At 38.5% G+C, this 24,440-nt stretch overlaps 1 protein-coding gene across 8 annotated transcripts in view; it reads right to left on the bottom strand.

Moving 5' to 3' along the window:
* The window catches only part of TUB (TUB bipartite transcription factor), a 164,806-nt gene that overhangs the window by 43,504 nt on the left and 96,862 nt on the right, over positions 1 to 24,440 (bottom strand). For all 8 annotated transcript variants that reach the window (XM_027784983.2, XM_055813782.1, XM_055813783.1 and 5 more), the window contains exons 2-3: positions 6,417 to 6,468; positions 4,838 to 5,000 (exon numbers count right to left, since the gene is read on the bottom strand). In XM_027784983.2, the coding sequence (XP_027640784.2) occupies positions 4,838 to 5,000; positions 6,417 to 6,468 (215 nt within the window). The remainder of the gene's footprint in view (positions 1 to 4,837; positions 5,001 to 6,416; positions 6,469 to 24,440) is intronic.

Here is a 24,440-nt window from a genome sequence, read left to right as displayed (position 1 = left end):
CTTTTCTCTGTAAAAATGAGCTTTTATCATTTGTATTAAATGTAATTAAATAACATAATTAAATTCTTGCAGTAACTAGTATCTCTGCATGCTACTTGGCTCCAGGAATGCTCAGTATGTATTTGCAATCCAGACTGAAAAGAACTGTACTCACAGCAGAATTCTGCAATGTCATATCAGGCTAAAATGTTTGTTCAGGTTTTCAACAAACTTCACAAAATAAGTGGTGTAGAGATATACATGAAAACAAACCAGCAGATGTGACTGTGAGGCATTACAGAATGGCAAGTGAAATTTAATAAGAACTTCAAACAAACAGGAAGCAGTATGTCCTTACGAAGGACATTGAATCAAAAATAGGCAAGAGCACAAGAAAGAGAAGACAAATTTGTAAGTGATCTCTTCTACACAGAGGGATTAAATTTATTCCAGTGAATAAATGACTGTTGTCTTTTATATACAATGTAAACTTAACCGCAATACAAAATATTGTTATTCTTATTTTGCTATTTATAATGATGAAACAGCAATGAAGTTGTATTTGGTACTGCGAGGGGCATTATTTGTAATAATAACAACTGGAGCCAAAGATCATGGAAGTGAATGGAAGGATACCTATTGCTTGAAATGGCCTGGATAATTTAGGCTCTAACCTGGAAATGTGATCCCAAACCACATTCATACCTTCATTTCAGAGCAGAGAAAGGAAAAAGAGGGAAAAAAAAAAAAGAAGGCAGTGCATCCATTTTACACGAAGATTTTTTGTTACTTCCATATACTCAGCTTTGTCCCGGACTTGTCTAGAAATGCTGCCATGAAACTGTTTCTCCTATTAGTACGCCTATGATCCTAGATGTGCAGATTGTAAAACAAGAGGTTCTGTTCCCATGAAATAGATCTCTATAATCCTTTCCAAGTAACAAAAGCAATTTCCTGCACGCTTGCTCCTACCTGATGTACAGATGCTGACAGGCAAGCACTGCACTACCACTGGCTAACACTCCAGCTCAAACTGACCACTCATGGACCAGAGTGCCAAGGGTTCACTTTATCTCAAGTTGGACTGCTCAAATTAATTTCTGTCAGTTCCCACAGATAACTCAAATACTTCTGTGGTTATTAGTTAATTAAGCATTATGCCAAAACCCAATAGGTTTTAAAAAGATACACTATGTGCAAATCGTTCCCAAGCTACAGGATCTGAAAACTGTAGGTAAAATATGGGCAGGAACTGAGAAGAAATATTCTGGCTGCAGACTTGCACCCTGGTAAATTCTGCAGAGCCACTTGCTCAGTGAAAGAGCACCCATCTCCCATCTTTTTTGTCTCACAACACCTAAGAGGAATTGCTAGTAACAGTTAGCAGGGAACAGAGATACCATTGCACCTTATCAATGTGTCATCCCTCTGCTTTGAAGGTATCCAAGAAAAAATCAGTGATCCTGGCAATAATCCTCCCTGCTCTGTGGACACACTCTTTCAGCAGAGCCATCTTGCTATTTATTAAACTAACAAAAAAGAAACTCAAAAAGCCCTGTACCTGCTCTGTTTCATACTGAATTGAACTGGCCCTGGCATCTTCAATCCCAAGCAATTCAAGTGTAGGAAAAGCCGCATCTATATTATCCCCTTTGTGAGCTGCCCCAGCTGAGCTCAGTCACAGCCCTTAATTAACATCCCTCCATCCTATCACATCTTAGATTTATTTGCATTTCCCCTTGGCTCCAAACTAGATGAAGCAAAATACATGTGCAGCCAGAGGGCTAGTAGCAACTCCCTGCAGAGGTTCAAGAGCAGCCAAGGGCTCCTTTATATGGAAAAACTTATGATCAGCTTAACTAGCAAAATATGCTGTTCCACTGTATCTACCTACAAACAGCTCACCAGGCCAATGTTCTATATCAGAACAAAAGTGACTGACTTTCTACTCCACACTGATAATTATTCAGGAATGAAATGCATTTTTATTCCAGAGACGAGTTGCCCATCAGGGAACCACTGCAGCACATACAACTGCATCAGAATAAGCTATGGCAGCGTATGAAAGAAAATTTCCCAATGCAGAAAGCCTAATATCTCAGAATTGCTGAGATGTTATCTCTGACCTACTTTGCCCAAAATACCATAGAGATATCTCCACACAGGCATCCAATTATTTGTTGAAATCAACAAGTACTTTTGTGCTACACAGAATTAGTACAAGCTAAAAAAAGAGAGTAGAAGAGGATAGGTGGAAATAAGTGTTCTTTTTGTAGCATTTGCAGTACAGGAATTGATTTCACAAACATGCTCATCCAAGCAATGTAGTTCATTCAGCAGACCGTCAACTCCCATCAAAGAGTCATTCTTAACTTAAAATCAGCATGCCCATAACAGAAACAAATGAACGGAAAAGCGCAAAATAGTTCTTTAGAAACAGCCCAGCTGTCTCATGCATCCGACGCTGCCACATACAAATGTTTTCATTGAAGGGGAAAAAAGTGCCAACCCTGAAGCTGAATACCATAGTTGAAAATGGCCATCAAAACTGAACTATGTACCATGCAAACAGTGTAACCGAAGACACTAAGCACATTCCCAGAGAAGACCACACCAAAAAAGGACGCTTCTGGAGTTCTTACAATATTTTCAAAAGCACTGTTCCTAACAAAGGATTTTACAAGGCAATCAAACACTTTGCTAGGTAATTCAATTCTTCTAAATCAGCTTTTGCTAACTGCACGGTTTATTTCAAGGACAGCTGTCCCCAGGGATTAACAAACTCCAGAGTGAATATGAGAAACATTAGTATATTTTTTTTGCTTCTCTGAAACCTTGTGAAATATTGAAAGGGTCTGAGAGACAAATTTAGAACAAACTGATTTAAGGAAAATAAATTAGTAAGTATTCCAGTAAATGGTGTGGTCTGAATATTACAGGAAGGGTCACTTTTACCTTAAGAGCACAGTTAACCTCACTTCAATCCGAAAGTCCACTCTGGTGCAAACTGTTGCAAAATTAGTGCAGATATGAGATTTGCTACCATTTATGGGACAATAATGTCTGTTTCTCTGATCTCTGAAAATTAAAACTTTGTTCAACTGACAATACAGAAGCTTTAGCATATGACGGCACCTCTGTACCATAAGACACTATTTCTTAAAGCAGTTCTTGTACCTTCGATAAGCTACTGAGTGGAAGAGGAAAGAGAAATTTTCTGTTTTCTCCGATTAAAAAGTAAAGAAACAAAACAAAAATTCTGCATTAAATTAAATTCTTAGGTCAGACTAGAAAGAAATTTAGTTTCCTCTTTAAAATCTTCTTCCCAGGCCCTAAGAAAAAGACACTAAAGAGAGAGAAATATTACTAATGCTTTTAATATTTATTCAAAAAACATAATTAAAATAATAGTAAGAGAAAAAATAATTCTCCATTTGAAATCACTTATGATAGCCTATCTGCTTGCAGAAGCAAGATTAAAAAGGTCCATTATTAATGAAACCTTAACATTTAATCAATGCAATTTCCAGTTTCTAAAAATAAATCCTGTAGGTGTAACCACACCAAAAAGTTTCACCAGTTGCAAACCAGGGGTAGAGACCCTGAAACCTGCACTTCTCGCAGCGTGATCAGTTAGTCTAGTGAATACCTGCCGTCTCCTTGTTGAAAGACGTGACCACAACTGAAAATGAAATGGTATAGCATGTGCAGTATACTTGATAGAGTTCTGAACTGAATGATGCATTAAGTCTTCGTTTGTTTGTTTAAGAGCAGGATACTGGTTAGTTTGGTGTTTTTTTCCAGAGGTAGATTCACAAAGGCTTCTTAGGTTTTGGGTTTTAGACATTAAACCTTAAGTACTCTGCCACCTAGTAGCACTCCCAACCTGAAAAGAGCCAACTGCATTCCCAGTACCAGTAGATTTCAGCTCGTTCCACATACTCATCATTACTGAGGGAAGGAAGCCTTTTGCTATTGAGGCTTATGAATCCCTTATGACTCAAACCCAACAATCTGCAGAACAAGAAAGTTTAAAAATTACTGTTCTAGCTCTTGCATGTGTTAGCAACCTGAAATGAGATCTACAAGAGATAAAACGTTGAACAAGGGTTACCCAAGCTCCCTCTAGGAAATCCTGAGGAAAAGTATGCATTACCCTCATTAGGGGCCAACAAGCATGGCCCATGTGAGCACAGAACTAAATAACTACTGGTTTCCTTAGGATTTATGTCTGATGATTAAATTCTTTGAAGTCTAACAATAAATGAAACAGCATTAATTTTTTTTCCCCTATGGCTGTGAGACCTGAAGTGTCTCTGTCCCTTCTGGATTCTCTAATCTTTAATAAGAAAGCACAGGCTATATTGTACAAGCTTGAAATGTTCTTCTCTACCTACCCACCTATTTTAATGAACCTTGCAGAAACACAGTATCTTTGAAATTATTATATTCAAACTTAGCTGAAATTAGTTAACAAGTTTCAAATTTATCACTAACACTGTGTAGGCTTAAGCAAATTTACGTGCAGAGGAATACACAGAGTGGAACACATAAGCTTTACTTCAGGAGAAACCAAGACTGAAGACACTTAAATATTCATGGCAACAGGGACAAGCCACTCTCTCTTCCCCACAGCAGTGAAATGGCAGATGGCAGCTAGTTACCTTGCTCCCTCCTGTTAGGCTTGCATTGCAAGTTCTGATGTTTTTATCCCCAAACACAAGTGAAGGATATTAATTATCTACTAAAAAAAAATCCAGAAAAAAACACCTTTGTTCCCGTTAGCATAAATTCAACAAGAAGAGCATCATACTGTGACTTGCAGTAAACATATATGCAAGAGATAATATTCGTATACCATGATATATGATGCTGCTGTTGCTGTTAAGATACGATTCAACCAACGGTGCTTGTTCTTCCGAATGTTTCATTCTGCGCGTTCTTGGGCGACTGTCCACATTGGACTGAACCATTAATGGGTCCTGGCGCTTTTTTTTCTGCTTCTGTTCTAGCAGTGCTCGCTGAGGAAAATACAAAGAAAAGCATCCGTTACTGGACTCCAAACAGTAGCAACCTATGAAGAAACACAATGGATATCTTTATACCTTCTCCAATTTTCCAGTGGCAACAGTTGGCAAGTGGGATATTGGGATATCAGGTTATATGAAATCTTTCCAAAAAACCACAACCAGCTCACTGCTAAAACATCTTCTGCTGAAAACAGCAAATAATTAGAATAGATCTTTCTAAGCAGTCTACCAGCTGTCAGAGCTTGCTTGGAAATAACCGTTGGGAAAACAGTGTGAGTACTGGCTGTGAAGCAATGGGAGGGTAAGCAAGGGCATCAGGCAGAGATGCCAATTTAAGTTTCTGTAAATTAAAAGCAGGTAATCTGCAAAATAGAATCAAGCGATAATGCTCGACATTAACCTAATTTAACAACTATACAAGATGAACTTTAATTAAACACTTGAATTTCTCAGCTAGACCTGCTGAAAACCAAAACCTTCAGCATCCAATGACACCATAGGCATCTCTCTCTTTGATCCCTCTTCCACAACTTCAAGCAACTAAACTGTTAATTTTATTTATCCATTACTTTACCATTTCCCTCCTCCTGTACAGTGATTTTGTGCTTCTGGAAAACAGATGCACTAAAACTGAAGAATAAAAATGGAGAGTGGACTCTCATCTCCATAAATTGTGTGAAACACCTCAACATGACTTCAAAGCAATCCGAATCTAGTACAGGATTACAGCATAAATTAAAAGTATTTGAATTTGAAAATGAGATGCTGCTAGACATGCAAGCTGATAAAACAATGGGAAAAGAAATTTATAGAAAAACATAAAATTAAACTCACGAAGTTTAACTATAAACATAACAAAGTCTTGTGAAAAGGGGACCACAGAAAAATCAAAGGAAAAGTGGAAACCTCAAACCCCATTAGAACATGGTGGCAGCGTTCCCTAAGGTTTCATGGAAGAGATTCCGAATCACTTTTTCTTGTACAAGTCATGTTGGAATACAGTAACAAGTATTTTACAACCACAAGGGCTAAATGATGGAACAACAACAACAAAACAACAAAAAACCCCAAACAACTAAAAACACTGTGGTAAACCTCTGTTGGCTGGCATGTCTGGCAGAACCACCTGTCCTTTCTGGTCCATCAAAGGAGTAATAAAAACCGTGTAAATCAGCTTAAAACAAGTCCAAGGCAAAGCAAGTGAGTTATCACTCAAACCACAGTCACTAACTAAAATTTTAATGGAAGTTAGACTTCTAAGCAAGCTGTAACCTTCACAGATCTCTCTTTTGCATTCCCTAATCAAAGGATGCAATTTTCTATCAATTACCAGATACATGTGTCAGTGATTTTGTTATGCCAAGATCTAGACTTCAGAGAGCAAGAAGGCTCCCTCCAAAATCTTACCTGCCTGTCAAGCTTCTGCTGACGCAGGCTGCTCCCCTCATCATCCAGAACACTGCAAAGACAAAGAATAATTAATTGGAACAAATTTATCACTCAAAACACCACTTAACAGCAGTCACTGGAAGAAACTGTTGCAGAAGTTATACATATAGAACTCCCGCTATGTTCCATAGAAGTTTGCCTGCCCTAACCTGCAAAAGTTGGCACAAGAGTATTAAATGCACTGCATGAAAAACTGAAAAATTGTGGTTCACATAAACGTCAACAAAAATATATGTATTATTCAGCCAGTTCACAAAGAAATGCAAAATCCAGTCTACAGCTTGTTTTCTTCTCTATCTTCGAATGCAAAATGTCAACATACACAGCAACGGGGTTTGATTGAAAATTTGCATATAAAACATATAAAAAGTGAGTGTAAAAGAGCTGCTTAGCCACTCAGCAGTATTTAAAATTACGTTAGGAAAACTAACTGTCTAATCTTTCACACACTGAAAACCAGAATTTATTCCTAAATATCTGAAAAGTCACGCTCATTGCCATGCACTCCAACTTTTAGAGACTGGCAAGACAAACAGTGTTGCTCACTGCCATATTTCTTTCTGCTAATTGTTGCTAGCTGAAAGATTAGCTCCTGTGCATGCAATCATTTTCATTAATTAGAAGTTAAAAACTAATGGCATTGAAATCAGAAAATTATTTTTGTGAAGTACTTTATCAAATTACTGACTACGTTTTATTTTTTCTGGAGAACAAAGGTCTCTATTGTAAGAACATTATGGTTAAACAATGACTACAGATAATGAAATCTTTTAAACTGTAATATGTCATCTACAAGGAAAACAGTGCTATAGAACAAAAAAACCAGCCTCTTACAAGTAGAATTCATTTTCTCTTACAACATATTTTTGTAAAAGATTAGCTCTCCTTTTTTTATAATCGCTCTTAACAATCAAAAAGAAAGAAAAAAAAAAAAGAAAAAAAAGAAACCAGGACAAATGAACCTGGATTCTGACCTACATACAACCCAACTGTATTGCAATAGAAATTTCATAAAAAACGTGACTTCCCATGTATTAATATATACTCTTTAGAAGACAGTAACATTATAATACAGTTAGGTATGACATCTAATAAAGGCATGCAGAACACCACCTTTCCAATGCCAGCATTATCAAAGACCTATAATTAAGCATTACTGGTGGCATCACCCTTTTAAAATTTATACACAGGTTATATGCTACAAAAGGCTGATATTCCACAGAAGGAAACTATTCTGTACAAGTACGCTGGATACAAAATTAATCTCTTGTAGAGGTAATGCATTACTCATAGCCCACAAAAAAATTAAAGAAATAAACCCTCACAGTAACAAAAAATATTCTGCTTTACACTAAGCATTCTTCAATTGATAAATTACAGAAACAAGTTATAAAAAGAAGACACATTCCTCCTCTATAAACAGTATCAGGGGTTTTTTTTCAAGAGAGCTTCACTACAACTGCATTACATATTAGCTGGCCTGCTATAAAGTAAAACAACCCTAACTGATATCTGTGGCCAAATGATTGAGTAAAAGATGCCTAAACATAAAGTTGCAGGCTTAATGGCCTGAACAAATCCTCCTCATTTAAGACAATGCTTGAAAAAAGCCAAAACCATGTAATGATCCTAATACAGACCACAAGAACGGCAGGGGCAGCAATGCATATACAGCTGTAATACCCAGAGGTCAAGAGCCAATATAACTCCAATCTACCAGTCATTTGCTGAGCTAAGGAGAAAACTCTGATCTCTTCTCTCATCTTCTGCTTTATAAATCAGACTATGCTTACTCCCCTCACACATATTAAATAAGCTACAGACACACTTCTCAGACATTCCCATAAACCAGAAGTTCAGTAATTAGTTTTAGGTGAATTTAATGTTTTTCAGTATTATGCTAGACGGGCTATAATTCACAACCAAGGTGTCCAAGCACACCGGATGATTCTCACATACCCTGCTTTCCCATCACACCATATCCTGCCATAAAACCCTGCACGGAACAAGGGAGCAGGCAAACACTCTCTGTCAGGTTCCAGACCTTAACTGTGACTCCCTGGTAAACCACAACAAGCTAAATTCAGGTTCAGGTAAAAAAGCATAGCTCCCTCAGGTCTCTTTATTCCCAACCCTACTATAGTAAAGGTGGCAATTTCAGTGACACCACAGCAAACACCAGGAAGAGGAAGGGTGTGATTTGCATTGATTCACCACTCCATGAATGCAAAGCAACTATCAGACACACCAGAGGACTACCAAAAACATGAAACTCCATTCAAAAAGTATGGATGCTGTAATGCTAGAACACCTCTCCATATTGTCCTTCTACTGCAAGACGTCGCTTTTAAAGCCTCTGAACATATGAATCGGAGCTGACACCAAGAGCAGCATGCCTTGAAAACCAGCTGACAAGCTCGTCTGGAACTTCCAGGTCCTTCATTCTCTCCGTATTTTATAAAGTTCTGAGTAGTTTTCCACAATCCTGTTGTAAATATGCAATAACTACAAGCCTTGCATTATTTAAGCTATAACATTCAACAACTAAAATTGACTCCAACTTTCTTCACCGACACCGAAGTTCAGCAGAACACAGTTACTTCAACAATTACCTCCCTCTCCAGATTACTGGACTTGTACAACAATGCCTTACTCCCAGCAGCCAGCTGCACCGCTCTCCTGAATCCTTCCCACTGTAAAAAAGGCCTCATTACCACCAACTCTGTTTCATCAGTTACTTGATGCCAGTATCACTGAAAAGCTGCAGTTCTGTCCTTTCTTGATGCCTAAATAATGGTTATGGAAGTGCAAATAAAAAGAGGATCCAATTTCGCCTATATATTCTTCTGCTGTAACAGCAGACCACTCCACTTGGAGACTCTGTACTTTGTTAATATTTTCTACAGAACCAGTGGTCCCTAGAGTTGCTGATTAGCAGCCAGTATTTCACATTTCCTAATTTTCAATGGAAGAACTCTCCTGAGACTGGGTGACTCCCAAATTTGCCATTAAGAGACACCAAAGTTTTAAGAAATGCATACATACATAAAACAAGCTCCGTTTCTTTACCAACTCCATCAGGCCCTCACTCTTGCTGCCTTGAGAAACACCTGCATTGGACTCTAAGTGTGTAACCACCACTGACCCTTTTTCTTAAATTTCAGTGAAGCCCTGCAGAAAGATTTAGCAGATGATCTTGCTGCAGCATCTGGCAGTTCATGCACTCTGACAGATGCTTCAGGGTCCAAGAACTGAAATCCAGAGAACCTACACTTTTCAGAAAACACAAAAGTCTAGGAGCAGAAGCTCTGCCTTTGCCTTTCCTGGTCTTTGAAAATAACAAAAATCAATTCCTCCTCCCTCTGGGAGACTTGTGCACTTGGCAAGGACCCAGCCTACCCTGCCCAGTTTCAGAACTGGCCATGCTTTTGTTGCTCAGTGGTCCAAATAACTGGGAGGGTCAGAAACTAAAGGCCCAGTACAGTGGAAACTACAGGTGCAACATCGCAGGACCACCACAGGAAATAACCTCATGGAGAGCAAAGCTGTTAGAACAATTCTGCCTACATGTTTGATGTGATGCTAGAAAATCCCAGCAGCAGCATGAAACTCAGTCAGTCTTAATAGAGAAATGTAACTTCATAATTAATGAAAATTGAATTATTGATGAGAATGCATACATATTAGCAATCTGCTGAGCATGCTGAAGTATCCTGAAGATCCAGTAAGGTTCATTTTTACTCCTATTTGATCAAGTATAATGTATCCACCTGGCATCTTGGCTATGGCTTTGAGCCATTTAAAACAAAAAGCAATTTTACACTATATATAATATTGTAAACAGTGCTTCAGGTCTGCAATAACAGTCTAGGCCAAATTCAGTTAACAAGTCAGACCTTGTATGTATTTCCTTGCAGGTAATTATCCAGGGAAGAGCCATCCATCTATACACAACACAAGCAACCTATTAGAGCTTACTGGATGTTGGGCTTAAGAAGCCAAGCCTATAGCTATATAGCGTACAGATTCATATTAGCAGTCTGCACCATGGCTCCATAAAGACTCAAATATTAAATTTTGATAACATTATTTTAAAGTTTTAAACATGACATTTGATTCAAATATCCCCACCTCCTATTTTCTAAAGGGAAATATGTTAAATGAACAATCACCTTTTTGTTGAAGTATTACTTTTCATATCACCTTTTTAAGATACCAAATCTATTTTACAGATACAGTTTCAACATTAAATTCAATTTACAAAAAAAATAGCCAGGCTTTCTATGCTGCTACATGCGATAAAGAAGACAAAAATATAAGCAATAATTTTAGTATTCTAAGCACTTCATAATCTGTATTCCTCAAAAATCATTTTAAGAGAAACCCAAGACCAACCAGGTTTCAAGGATGAAGCTGCATGATTACATGGAGCTTCATAACTTACTTCTGAGATGAAGGCAGAAGATGCTGTAAATCAACATCTTGAGAAACTCTACTGTATTTCCACATGGATCTAAGTAAAATTGGAAAAGCCTAATTCAAATAACACATTTCACAGCAAGTACTTCACCTTTACTCTTTGAACATGCAAACTGCTTACATTTCAGTAAGCCATTGCAGGGGTAAAAATTAAGAAGAAATGTTTTCAATCAGAATGTGCAAGGTACATGTAGTCACAGATTTAATTAAGTGTTTTTTTTAAAGGAAAAGTCTAACACAGTAAAACAGCTCTTTCGTTTCTGCCAACAAACGAGGCAATGCTTTTGTCCTTCCTGACAATGCTTCATAAAATAACATTTTCCATTTTAATAACTTTTTAACCAAGACAGAGGTCCAAAATCGTATCTATCACATCTCTGCAGCCCAGCACTAATTGCAGTGAGAAGTGTTGCTGAGCAAACAAGCAGACACATACTACCACTAAACTTTCATATGCTGTTTAGAAGTGTCACCCTTGCATTTTCTCTTTCTGCTGCTTCATGATAATACATTACTAACAGTAGCACCCAAAACCTCTATGTGAAATCAGGGACCTTTGCACAAGCAAAATGAATGCACGTAAGTTAGGGAAAATTCCTGAAACAAACAGTTCACATTATAAAAAGGTGAAGAATTTGCTTTTAAAAATAATACTACCCCCATTTACAACACTAAACCAGAAACAATGGAAAAGCAGAGGAAGTATTTTCATCTTGAGTTTCTTCTGCCATTATTGTCAACTACAGTTCAGAAACAATGGATGATCAAGCCAGATAACAATAAAATAAATAAATAAAAATAGACCACACAAGACTAATCTTCAAGATCACTCAGATCTTTTCCAAGTGCTCTTGCTGTTAAGAAAGCTGGTATGTTGCTGTGTCAAGAGAAACAGATTATGGGATCTTTCAAAGCATGGCTGACTCAAAAGGGCAAGAATGGGTGTAATGTGCCATTTGCACATTAAAAAGTCCCTAAAAACATATGAAATAAAATTCCTGCAAAGAGATAGCACTTGGCTTATTGGATACCATCTGTCATATTCACCCAATTACACTCCTCTAAAATCTCTATACTTCCATAAGGTCTCTGTAGTTCCAATAAAACCCAACTGCTCTGGATAACGTTACTGTTAAGCCATTAGGAACAAGCTTTCCAGCAGCACTGTTGAAATGCTACTGTGAAAGCTCATTACCAGGGTCAGGGACCTGCAGGCTGAAGTCATGCTCCAGAGGGAATGGCACAGGTTCTTCAAATCAGTGAAATTCAATGTATTCTTAACCAGCAAAGCCAGCAAGCTCTATAAAGTGCCACGACCTGCAAAGCCCCCACATAAAATAAGGTCTGTTCCCCCATGTATGCCATATGTTGAGTTCACTAGAAGCCACTTGAGAGAACATTACTATATCAGACACACACCCTAATCAAAGACTTCTAAAAGAAACAAATTACTCTGAAAGACTGTGAGGGCTCCACTTAATGCTAGGAATCATCAAGGTTTTCTGATCCCAGAGCAGTTACTCAGTCTTCTGATTTAGAGTAAAACCTGCAGCTATCTTTATGGTAAAATGAGTAACGTCTTTCCCAAGCCATCTAAACAAGCAGAAGTCTGGCTGTCCTCTTCATTAAAGAGCAGCCCAAGGACATTCAGTCTTAGCTTGCCCTTCTACTGCCAACAGCAGCAGCTCCTGTATTTCTCCCACGCCATGTTCATACAGCAGAGAGGGCAACAGCTTACCATTACCAGTGCGCCTATCAGTTACCACTGAACCGACCAGGAAAGTACAGACACCAGGAACTGCTGCAGAAATGAAGACTGTGTTTTTTTATGTAAAGCTTCAGATAAATAAAATTGTTTCACAGTGAATCTCACAGAGCAAATAAAAGCATGTCTGTCCAGGAATGCAGCACTGCTTCCCCTGCCCCTTAGAAAACCTAAAAGAGAGAGAAAAAGGATAAGGAAAAAAAGGCAGGAATACGAACACAAATACTTGATTCAGAATTATCAGCACCAAATCAGCCATAAAACACAAAAAGATGCAGAGGATCATACACTATGCCAATGATCTAAATGGCACTAAAAGTAATGCCTGCAGGGCAGATGGCTGAAAGCAGAGACTGAATTTGCAGTTGCACAAATAATTACAGAACCAAATGCTTTATTTTCTTTTCAAATCCTGGCTGGCAAACTAGCTTAAAAATCAGTAAATGAACAAGACCTTCCTGAATTGTTGGTCCTATTTGCTTCAGTAAGGTTTATCTAAATGACCACTGTACATTAAAATCTATGACACTCATGTCCGTCCAACAGTTCTGGCTTGGGGATTTAAAAAGAACAATGAAAAAACTTTTTACCACTCTATTTTCCTGAACATTATTAGTTAATATTTTTCTCTTCCATCCCTCTTCAGTCACATGATAAATATTTGCACCTCGGCAAGAGGTAACAACATCTTCATCAATGACCTGGAGGAGACAACTGAATGCACCCTTATCACATTTGCAGAGATGACAAGCTGGGGGGACCAGCCAATATACTCAGGGCAGGGCTGCTGTCCAGAGGGACCCTGACAGGTCAGTAGGAGCCTTATGGAATTTAACAAGGACAAACGCAAAGCCCTGCACCTGGGAAGGAAGACTCCCCTGCAACAACACAGGCTGGGGACCATCTGGCCAAACAGGACCTGGATTCTTGATGGACAGCGAGCTGGACATGAGCCAGCAGTGTGCCCTGGCAGCAAAGGCAGCCAACAGTGCCCTGGGCTGTACCAATAAGAACTTGGCCACTGGACCAAGGGAAGTGATTAACATCCTTCCTGTTCTCTTCACTTGTGAGAACCCATACAGAAAATTGCATCCAGTTTTGAGCACCCTGGTACAAGAAAGATGATCAACTGGAGCATCCCAAAGGAGGGCAGAGGTCTGGGCACTGGGATGGAGCACTTGTCCTGTGAGGAGAGGTTGAGGAAGCTGGTCTTGTTCAGCCTGGAAAAGGGATGGCTTTGGAGAGGCCTAATCACAGCCTTCTAATACCAGGCAATCCAGAAACGTGCAGTCTCCATCCTTGGCATCTTCAACACCCAAATGAATAAAGCCCTGATCAACCTGGCCTGACCTCACAGCTGACTGTGCTGTGAGCAGGACATTGGACTGGAGAACTCCATAGGTCCCTTCCAGCCTCCAGAAGTCCCTTCCAGATTCTGTGAATAGCATCCTCCTTTTGGGTGTCACACAGAACTAAAACATCAGTGTCACAGCTGAGCTACAAGGCAGATTATACAAGCAGAATAACTGAAAGAAAACAACAGTAACACACACTTTTTTTTTTTCTCTGAATTCCATGTAGGTAAGTGTTAAGCTAAACTCCAGCCAAATCCTGAGCATGACCACATAATTGTATTTTTGCTCTGTTTTAATTAGCACACTTCATCCAAATATATCTCCAATTGTTAGAACTTCAGGGGTATATGAAACAAAGAAAAATTGTAGAAATCAAGTCTCCTGAATGTTTCACTCAGAATAAGTTTAAAAACATAAATCACCAGTCAGATAACACATTGGAAGATGGGTGTATTACAGGATATATAGAACTAAGCACTTAAGAGCAAACAGTCCAACAGACTCTCAGTGTTCAAGGGAACAACACAAAACTCTACAGGTACTGTAGATATGCTTTGTATAGAATCACAGAATCATTTAGGCTGAAAAGACCTTTGAGATCATCAAGTCCAATCATTAACCCAGGACTGCCACGTCCACCACTAAACTACGTCCCTAAGCACCGCATCTATGCATTTTTTTAAAAACCTCCAGGGATGGCGATGCCACCACCTCCCTGAGCACCCTCTATTAATGAGATCCAGCTTTGAGTTTAATCAGAAAACTGCTATTCACCTTCCAAGAACAAAACTGAGGTCACTGGGAAAAAGAAACGACAGTGTAGTATCTGAAATGTCTTGGCTGACAGCTTTCAGTGAGGATGCTAAGAAGCCAGGGAAAGATCTAATGAGAGGAAAAGCAAGTCTATTCCCTAAAGCACGTTGCATGTTTTAAATAACCTGAACTACAGGGCTGCCACTACTGCCCTGGAAAGATCAGTTTGAACTAATATTTGTACAGATTCATTCTCTGCAATTATACAGAGGTGAATAAGATAGCATACAACAGTAAATTGCAGGTAATGAAAATAACACCTAAGGGAAGAGCGGATGGCTGGGCTATTTCTTGCCCTCCCTCAATACACAAACTCGAAATGCAATTTTAGAAAGAAAGGCTATGTCTTAAAAGAGAAAGGTGAATTTAATAAACATGAATGCTGGAGCACAAACACACAATAGCCTTTGGCATTATGTAAGCTATGCTAAAATTGTATTTAAAGTAGATTGATGAGAAGTGCCTGAATAGGAATAAATTGGAAAGGTAAAAAAACCCCAACACAACAACCCTGACCTGGAGATACACTACCTGCAATGCAGATGGATCCAGATGAGAAATGACATGACTTTCAGGAAGAGCATTTATTGAAAACGCCTCGCTGCCAGCCACAGGAAAAAAGATCCAGTCCTAACTAATAGTCAGTTTGCTTTCTCTTTAAGTATCAAAATTCGACCCATCTCAGTCATTAAAACACTAAAATCTATGCACAAACAAACCCAACCCACTCATCCAACCATAACAAACAGTAAATTAAACAAGCAGAAACTAGGGAGAAGTATTGTCTGGATAGGAGACTGCACTTACTGCAGAATAAGAGTTCTCCACCTGGGCCGTAGAGGACAGTGATGACTCTCCCATTCCACTACTGCTGCACTGGTAAAAGATGTCACCTAGAACAGACCTCTGCGATTCTTATACGGAACAGACTGTCAACCACTGCAATCAAGAGAAAACCTACAGAAGACTGCCGGCTCCTTTCCCTCCCTCTCTTATAATTGTTTTATGAAACATGGTTTTGCCCAGCTGGCAGCATACTGGACCTATTTTATATCAAACAGTGTAACCTTCCAAGACACCTGTAAAATGAGATTAACAAACAAGTCTTAACTCTTCTTAGAAACACTTTCGTGATGCAAGAATGAAGCATTACAGGTACAGTAACTAACCTAAACACAGTGCTGTATTTTAAAATAATAGTATAATTGTGAAGTGTTTAACAAACAAAACACTGATCCCAACGATATGGCCAATGCCACAGGTGTTCAGTGAGGCTTCTCCCTGCAGTAGGCATGTAAACACAGGCACAAATACACTGAAAGAGATGATATCTGAGGCAGTTCACTAATGCAGCGACTTATTAAAAGATCCCGCTGCCTACTTATGTGTTTAGGACAGGACAGGAAAAAGACACAGTGGTATTCATTGGGTTTTTAAAAGGAACAGTAAAATTAAGCTATCAATTTATTGAAAATGTGAAGGTGAAAGAGACAACCTCGTCTGCCTTAGCTGCTATAACAATCAAAACTGAAGAAAAATACAGTAAGAATTATAACTCTGATAGGAGATGTTAGTGAAGGGAAACAGCCAAGCTCCTTTTTCCTTTTTACAGGTGGTTTTACAGTTTCTGTGGAGTACAGTTTCTGAAGGAAGACATGTCATTTCATGATAAATACTAACCCTGAAACAAAATATTTTGTCACTTTCTTCCCCCTACGCATACTATCTTTATAATCCAATCTAGTATTCTTTTGCTGGAACTGAAGAAAGCGGATTTTTCATTTTGGTTTGAGTTCATTCTCTGTAGTTACCTTCTCTACAAGTAGCAAATTCTGACAATCCTGGACAACATTTTTGTTGGAAGAATGAGTATGCCATATCCTGGTGCCTGAGTACATGACATGGATTTCAAGATGGGTAAAATGTTGATGGCTGGCAAAAGTAACAAATATCATTTGGCCTAGATTTTGAACCCAGTAAGGAAAAGTAAGTCAGTATTTCTAACAGCACTCTATGCAGATGAGGTATTCCATACAGTCTGACCTGTATACTTGAGCCCTGATCGAAAAAAATGTTAATTCAATCTCCTGAAAATGTTTCCACTAATTTCACATGGCATAAAAAGATGAGACGCTGTGCACAAACCCTTTCAAGTTGGGATTTTTAATGACAAAAACTCCTAGAGACAGAGAATTGTTTTCACAATGTGCACATACAGTGCCCGCACAAAAGACAATCTTTTTCTGATGGAGTCTTCCAATTATTAATATAATCTTAGAAAAGCATAGTAATAATAAGGTTGGGATGGTGACTTCCCCCCCACCCCCGCTTTTTTTTATGAGACAGAGGTATTCACTCCTTTCTAAAACGTGGTAATGTCTATAGTATTCAAAGATGATTGCAAAAGAACTTACACATTTTGCCTTTTCTGATTTATGAATTCCCCTTGTGAATAAACAACCAGAAGAACATTATTCTCCATTTCAGACCTAAGGCAATCTTTTTCCTTTGTCTCTGATGAGCAATCAAAGATGGGTAAGTGGAATCCACTCTCAAGACTTGGGAAGCAGCAGGAAAACTTTATAACATGGTCAGAGTTCTCTGCGGCTGTGAAGCAAAGAGCTCCTGAGAAGCAGTGGCAGGTAACCAACACAGAGCTTTACTCACAGCAAGAATATTACTGACTGTCATTTGAAAGCTGGTCCCTCTAATTATCTCAGTCGGTCATTCTTCTGCGGGTTTAGGGCAAAGGCAAACATTGTGGCACCTGGATGGCATTGCACCAGTGATTCCTTCAGGGTACATTATCCAGTATGTAGGAAACCACTTAAGGACTGATATTCATGCATGAAGGCTTCCCAATGCAGACATCAATGAGACCTGTGAGCCCATTCTATGTTCTTGGCCTCCACTCAAGATTTCTGCTCCCTGAAGAACTGGAGGGGGCTCTAGCCCACAATGCTGTGGTGGGCCACCACAACAGGCTTGTGCCAATGGCAGGACTGGTCAGAGAAAATAATTCCATTACATTGATCAGCTCCAGATTTTGAAAACTGACATCCTGAAACTCACACCTGCTCTAAAACAGAAAGCAAACCAAAAGCATACCAATTTTCTATAGAATAGATACACCTACAGAATTGAGCCCCTGATAACCCTGAGATCTTTAATCCTATGCCTGTCCACCTGCCTGACTGCCAAAATAAGCAGCATGGAAGACCCCAGAAGCTACAGAGTACTGACCAAGAAGCACAAGAGATGGGTCATGTATGATGGAAGCTGCTGAGGGGGTAGGCAGGCAAGCAACTGAAAAAAATCCCAAAGGAATTTTGCCCAATAAAACTTTTTCAGGATTAGGCTTTCTCCCTGAATAATTCTAAGGCAATAAATCAGCAAATTCTCGTGAAAGCTCTCCCCTCTCCAACACATATTAGTATGCAAAATAACCAGTTGATGAAGAATCACAGAACAGTCAGGGTTGGAAGGGACTGCTGGAGATCATGTAGTCCAACCCACCGCTAAAGCAGATAAAGCATCTACTATAGCAGATACTGTTACATCATCATAATTATTATTATTTTACATATTATCATAGAAAACTGTTGAAAACTGTTGAAACTACAGTACAGCCAACAAAGACTGTCACTCATTAGATTTCCTAGGTGTTTAAGGTTATTTAAGAAATCGTATTCCACAACTTTAGCCATCAGCTGAGAAAGCCAACTGTATGCTGGGCTGCATCAAAAGCACGGCCAGCAGGTTGAGAGAGGTGATTCTGCCCCTCTGCTCTCATGAGACCCCACCTGGAGTACTGCATCCAGCTCTGGGGTCCTCAGTACAAGGACATGGACCTGTTGGAGCAGGTGCAGAGAAGGGCCATGAAAATGATCACAGAGATGGAACACCTACAAGGACAGGCTGAGAGAGTTGGGGGTGTTCAGCCTGGAGAAGAGAAGGCTCCAAGGAGACCTTATTGTAGCCTTTCAATACTTAAAAGAGTCCTTCTAAGAAAGATGGGGACAGACTTTTTAGTAAGGCCTGTAGCAATAGGACAGGGGAGTAATGATTTTAAACTGAAAGAGGGTAGATTCAGACTAGATATAAGGAAGAATGTTTTACAATGAGGGTGGTGAAAGACTGAACAGGTTGCCCAGAGAGGCTGTAGATGCCGCATCCCTGGAAACATTCAAGGTCAGGCTGGAGTGGGCTCTGAGCAACCTGCTCTAGCTGAAGATGTCCCTGATTATTGCAGAGGGGTTGGACTAGATGACCTTTACAGGTCACTTCCAACCCAAACTATTCTATGTTACACCTTTCATGTTTCTCCATGGCAATTAACCCCCTTTCAAAGATACTACCAAGTCCAGGCACTGTGTTGGAAGAAGGCAGCATTGGAAAGGAGGAAAGAGAAGTCAGACTACTATCAGGCAAGGATCAGTCGCTCTAGCACAGAGTTTGTAAAATTATCTCTGTTACAATTTTTTCTCTATGGGTGGAGGAGAAAAGTATGCCTTATTATAAGGCGTATCAGCCTTTTTTTCCTTTTTGTTACATTAGGTGATTTTCTCCACATCTGTGTGCAATTCCCAGTCCAGGAAGCTGAACTACCATGGCAAATTTCAGCCTGTGTCAGTTTCCAACTTTCTCTACTAAAAATAATTGCAGAGAGAAAATAAAAGGGAGGAGGAAAAAGCATAACAAGGAATAATGCTATATAGAATCTCATGTCATATGACATATTAGGAAAAGGAAAAAATACTGGGTTTTGACACATTTTAGGAAAAAAACTAACTCGTCCCATTAAACCCATATTTCTGTATTCTGACCATATTTTATTTAACCTCAAATATGCTAGCATGCATTTTTGTGTTTCAAATTGAGAAAAAAAATAGTCCTCTTAATAAATGCATTCACATTTACAATTAGAAGTATCACACTGAGCAACAGTCTTAACATTGCTACACAACATGCCTCTTTTTGTTGCATACAAAGGTATGCATAAATTTCAAACCTTGCATAAATTTGAATCATCTCTGATTTTCATCAATATTAACTGTGCTTACCAATTTGAATTTATATACCTAGTTTAGCATATCACCTTAAAGTACTTCAAATAAATTAGTCAAATTTAAAACAGATCAAATACTTATTATTGGAACTTTTTCTTTCCATTTTCGCTATTAATCATCAAAGTCCCAATCGTACTTCCTCTTGGCTGCCCTGTGACCACCTTTGTTACATCTGACAATCATGAGGCACCTTTTAGCTAAGTAAGTGTACTGAAGGAAATGATATTAGGAAGTACAGACAAGCCTGGCCTTTTCTTGTGCCTCAAGCAGGAAGATTTCAGCTATTGAAGTCTCCTATTTCTATCATCAAAATTCTGTTTACAAAACCACAATCCAGAACAATACCTGGCTATTCAGAAAACTCCAACAGTTAATGGAAACCGACCCTGCAGAGAGGAGAAAAACCAAAATGTGGGTGATCACAATATAACCATGGCTGGAACCTCACTAAAGCCCAATTTTGCTGGGAAAAGCAAGGATGCTCTGATTTGAGGGAAGCCAGCAGAGCAGAGCCCGCTAATATGGCAAAGGTTGTAATCTTTTGAATCCATTTCTGATACCTCTTCACACAAAGGTTTAGTTTCCAGGGTTGTGGCAGTCCATCTTGATCTAAGAAAGATTCCAGCAGCTAGAATTCTCTCTCCTGATACAAATCGTAAGTGCACGTGAATCCACCTGGTGTGGAAAGTTTTACGTTCAAATGAACTATGAAGCTAATACATTATAAACCAGGAAGTCTTCAGTCAAATCTTCAGTCAGAATCTCATGGCAAATTTAGCGTGCTTGAGAAACGCTTAGTTCACAAGGGCAGTACCAGAAAGCAAGTGCACGTTGCAAACTGAAAATTATAGGATACTATAGAACCAAACTTCATCTGGTTCTCTCAAATTCCTCCAACGAAGTTATCATTTAGTCTAATAATTACTTCGGATTTTTTTCTCAACACTTCATAACATATTGTGTGGCGGTACAAAGTACTATGTGTACTTACTGTAGTAATATATAATTGGAAAAATATAAAAAAGCAATTAATTACTAAGAAATTTGATGACTTGATAAAAGTAATACATTCTCTGCTCTTCCCAGTTTGACCTCTCAACAGATAATCAGACAAGACGTTATTCCCTCATATTTAACTACATATACATAGATATATGTATATTTAAAAAAAATGTGAGAGAAAATCTGCAAAATGACTACTTTTTTTAATACAGTTTAGAAAACTATCTTCATTAACTGGTATGACTCAAATGTTCTTCAGCATTGGGCAGTTCATTGATATAGCAATCCTTCCTTTCAAGACATAAGATTCTGCTCATCTATGAGACAGGCAAGAATGTATGCTGCCAGCAAGAAGTGAGAATTGTGGGAAAGGCATGTGGCAGCATGCAGACTCACAGTTTCAGAGAAGTGGGAACTGGTGTCCCTAAAAAGCTTTGGATCTCCAGGTGAAAATCTCCTCTGCAGTATACAGCCTATTGTTAACACAGTTATCAGATTACTGGGAAAATAAGAGCCAGTTATCGTGACCCAACCAATTCATATTTCTAACTGCAACTATCTTTTCCAAATTACTGTTCTAGGCTTGAAAACATCTTCACATGAACAGCCTGCGTGGTACTGTTTGACAGCCTCCATCGGTCCCCCACGCAAGACATTTCAGACTCTGGAACACCATTTCCATTATATTTGAAGAAGACTCAAAATAGAGTCCGATACATGCACACCATCTAATTTTTAGGGTTCCAGTCCTGAACAGACAAATAAAACTTGTTATTGCTGGACATAAATATTGCCCACTAAGCCCACTCAAATGGCTAAGTATTTGCAAAATAAAAGCTTATGGCATGTGAAATGGTGAACAGCAAAAGAAAAGGCTGATAACAAATCAGGAATTTTTATCTTTGCTTTCTAAACTGCTTGTCAAATACGCACCAGTTCTATCAGAGTAATCAGGATGCTTTTTCAATTGTTCTGAAAATTCCTAGGATTTGCACAAACATTTTCCCTGGATTTGCACAAACATTTTACCCTAAAAAAAGAGTAACCTTTTTTTAAAAAATAAAGTATGCATAAGATAATTAGATTTTAAAAGGTGTGTCAACTTTAGGGTTTCTTTTTTTCTTAAATTGGCAAGAAGCTGTCACCTGTAACTGTAATAAAATATCCAAAGGCGTGAGATCAAAAAAAGATTTCAGCATTTATCCAATCTACTACTTTTTAAACCGATCTTACCTGAGTTAAGCATTATTTTTCCCTTTCACTGTGTGACAACTGCTAAGCAAATAGGGTACCATGTTTTATAAAACCAAGAAGAGCTATCATACAAAACCACAAGCATTCTTTGCCAGTCATGTACTACTACAGATTTTCAGTATCATTTGACCTCTCCAATAAAGGATACAATACCAGCATGACATCCAAGGAACTAAGCAGTATAATTCTCACTAAGGTTGTGCCATTAATCCCTGCACAGAGAGTACTGAAAATTTATGCTCAAATGATGTATTTCTAGATATTGGTCGAAATTACAGTTTTCTAGAATCAGATAATAATTATATAGGATCGCAAATTGTACATATGTCAGTTCCTAGAAACAAAATGGACAGCAAAATCTGCAATTCTAACGGCTGTTTTCATGCTAAATACAGATACGGAGAACACAGCCATTCATTTACCGATTAAGACAAAAATTGTTTCCCTTGTCTTTTTGTTCTCTTTTCTCTAAGTTTCATGCATATTATGAACTCACAGAAAGACAGAAATAAGTTTACTGGCCAGAAGTAACACAGGAAAAATCTACTGACTCTTTACTTAGTGCACAGAAATAGACAAACTCTCCTTTTAGAAACATGTCAGATGTACAGAACATTGGGTATCCCTGGGCTTAGGGGTTTGGGGTTTTTTATTCCTTTCTTTATTTTTTAAAGGAAAGGTGAATGAAGTCCTACACTGACCTTCAACCTGTGGGTTCAACCTGTGGAGCTTAAATGAATATTCAATACTCAATTACATTGTGAGAAGGACTGCTTCCTATGTGTTTACAACTTGACAAAAATACCTTCAAGACAGAAAGAACAACCAGAATCTAGATTAATGTCACTTTCCACGTATCCAGAAAAAGTGCAAATCTTTCGCCATCCCAAACTTTTTAATAATAAAATCAAAACTTCTGTACAAAACCACTTCCATTTCTAATTTCCAAACTCGTGCAGGTTTAGAGATACCCCACTGATTAGAGCCACACTCTGTAGCAGATTAATTTAAGCATGACAGAAGCAGGAACTGAGGCAATTCAAGATACTACACGTCTTGAATTTTATGCTTTCCATTTTTTGACAAAGAAAGCCAGCATAATCTAATTTGCTCCAGCATTTCATTTAAAAAATCTAGAGATAAACCATCTTTGGTCATGTGTTAACTAAACAGATCACAGCTGAAGTAGATCAGATTAACTGCTGAAGAAAGATGGTGTCGACAAAGCACAGAAAAGTTTAGCAGCACTTTTTGTGGAGACAAACGGCACATTAAAACATTCAAATTTATTTGCCAGGAGGCTGTCTTAAGCTTAGGTTTAATTTGTTGTAAAGCAAAGCCTGGGAGAATAATATGTTTTTATTGAACAAATTGCTGTTCAGGTGCTATGACATCAGTTACAAACTATTACAGGAAAGGGCTTTTCACCATCCTTTTCATATTTTTTAATATGTGGCTGAAGCTGTCATTTTAATTATTCCCCTTCACCTGCTAGAATGCCTGTTAGCAACAATTATAGCAAAAGCAGTCTCCACTGGGGACTGAAGCGCCACTACAGCCTTGTCAGTAGACACACTTCTAAGTCTGCTAGTTCCCACCTATGAAACGTTTTCAAAATGTGGGTGGTAAAATGCAAATAGAAATATGTGATAATCAGATTGGTTGCTGATTTTCTAGAACAGGAAGCAAATCATGTAAAAAGCAAAGCAGGTAAAATTAAATTCAAAACATTTAGGTCTTTGTCAGAGAAGTATTTAAGTTCCCTGTCTGACATGAAACATGTATGTTAATACTGTATTTTGCATAAGACTACAAGACAAAAAGCAGTGAACAAGTGTATCTCTGGAAGTTTCAGGAAGGATTCTCATTTCCACAGGGGTTCTGTAATAAAATTTGACTACAGCACTCAAACTTCAAATTCCTTCACTAGCAATTCAGTATCCGCATAATATGGGAGGGTTGCCTGTTTTCTTAAGGAAGAAAGATTTATGCATTCATAATGTCTGTAATTTTTTTCTTTGGTTGACTAATTTCAACCAAAATTAAAGAGGGGTAAATCTTTCTAAGTCCAACAGATTTCATGATGAAGGTGGTGGCTGGGTAGAGAGAGATACCTTAAATAGTCTCTCTGGAGAGAGGAAGATTTTGGGCTCAGCTCAGTAACATTAATGAGAATCCACACAGGGAAACATTATGAACAACAGCTATAGGAATTCTGGCTTCAAAAGCTGTATCAATCCTAGGA

Source organism: Falco peregrinus, chromosome 9, assembly GCF_023634155.1.
Source record: "Falco peregrinus isolate bFalPer1 chromosome 9, bFalPer1.pri, whole genome shotgun sequence".
NCBI lineage: Eukaryota > Metazoa > Chordata > Aves > Falconiformes > Falconidae > Falco > Falco peregrinus.
The sequence above is the reverse complement of the archived record's forward strand: the minus strand, read 5'-3'. Positions and strand labels throughout refer to the sequence as shown.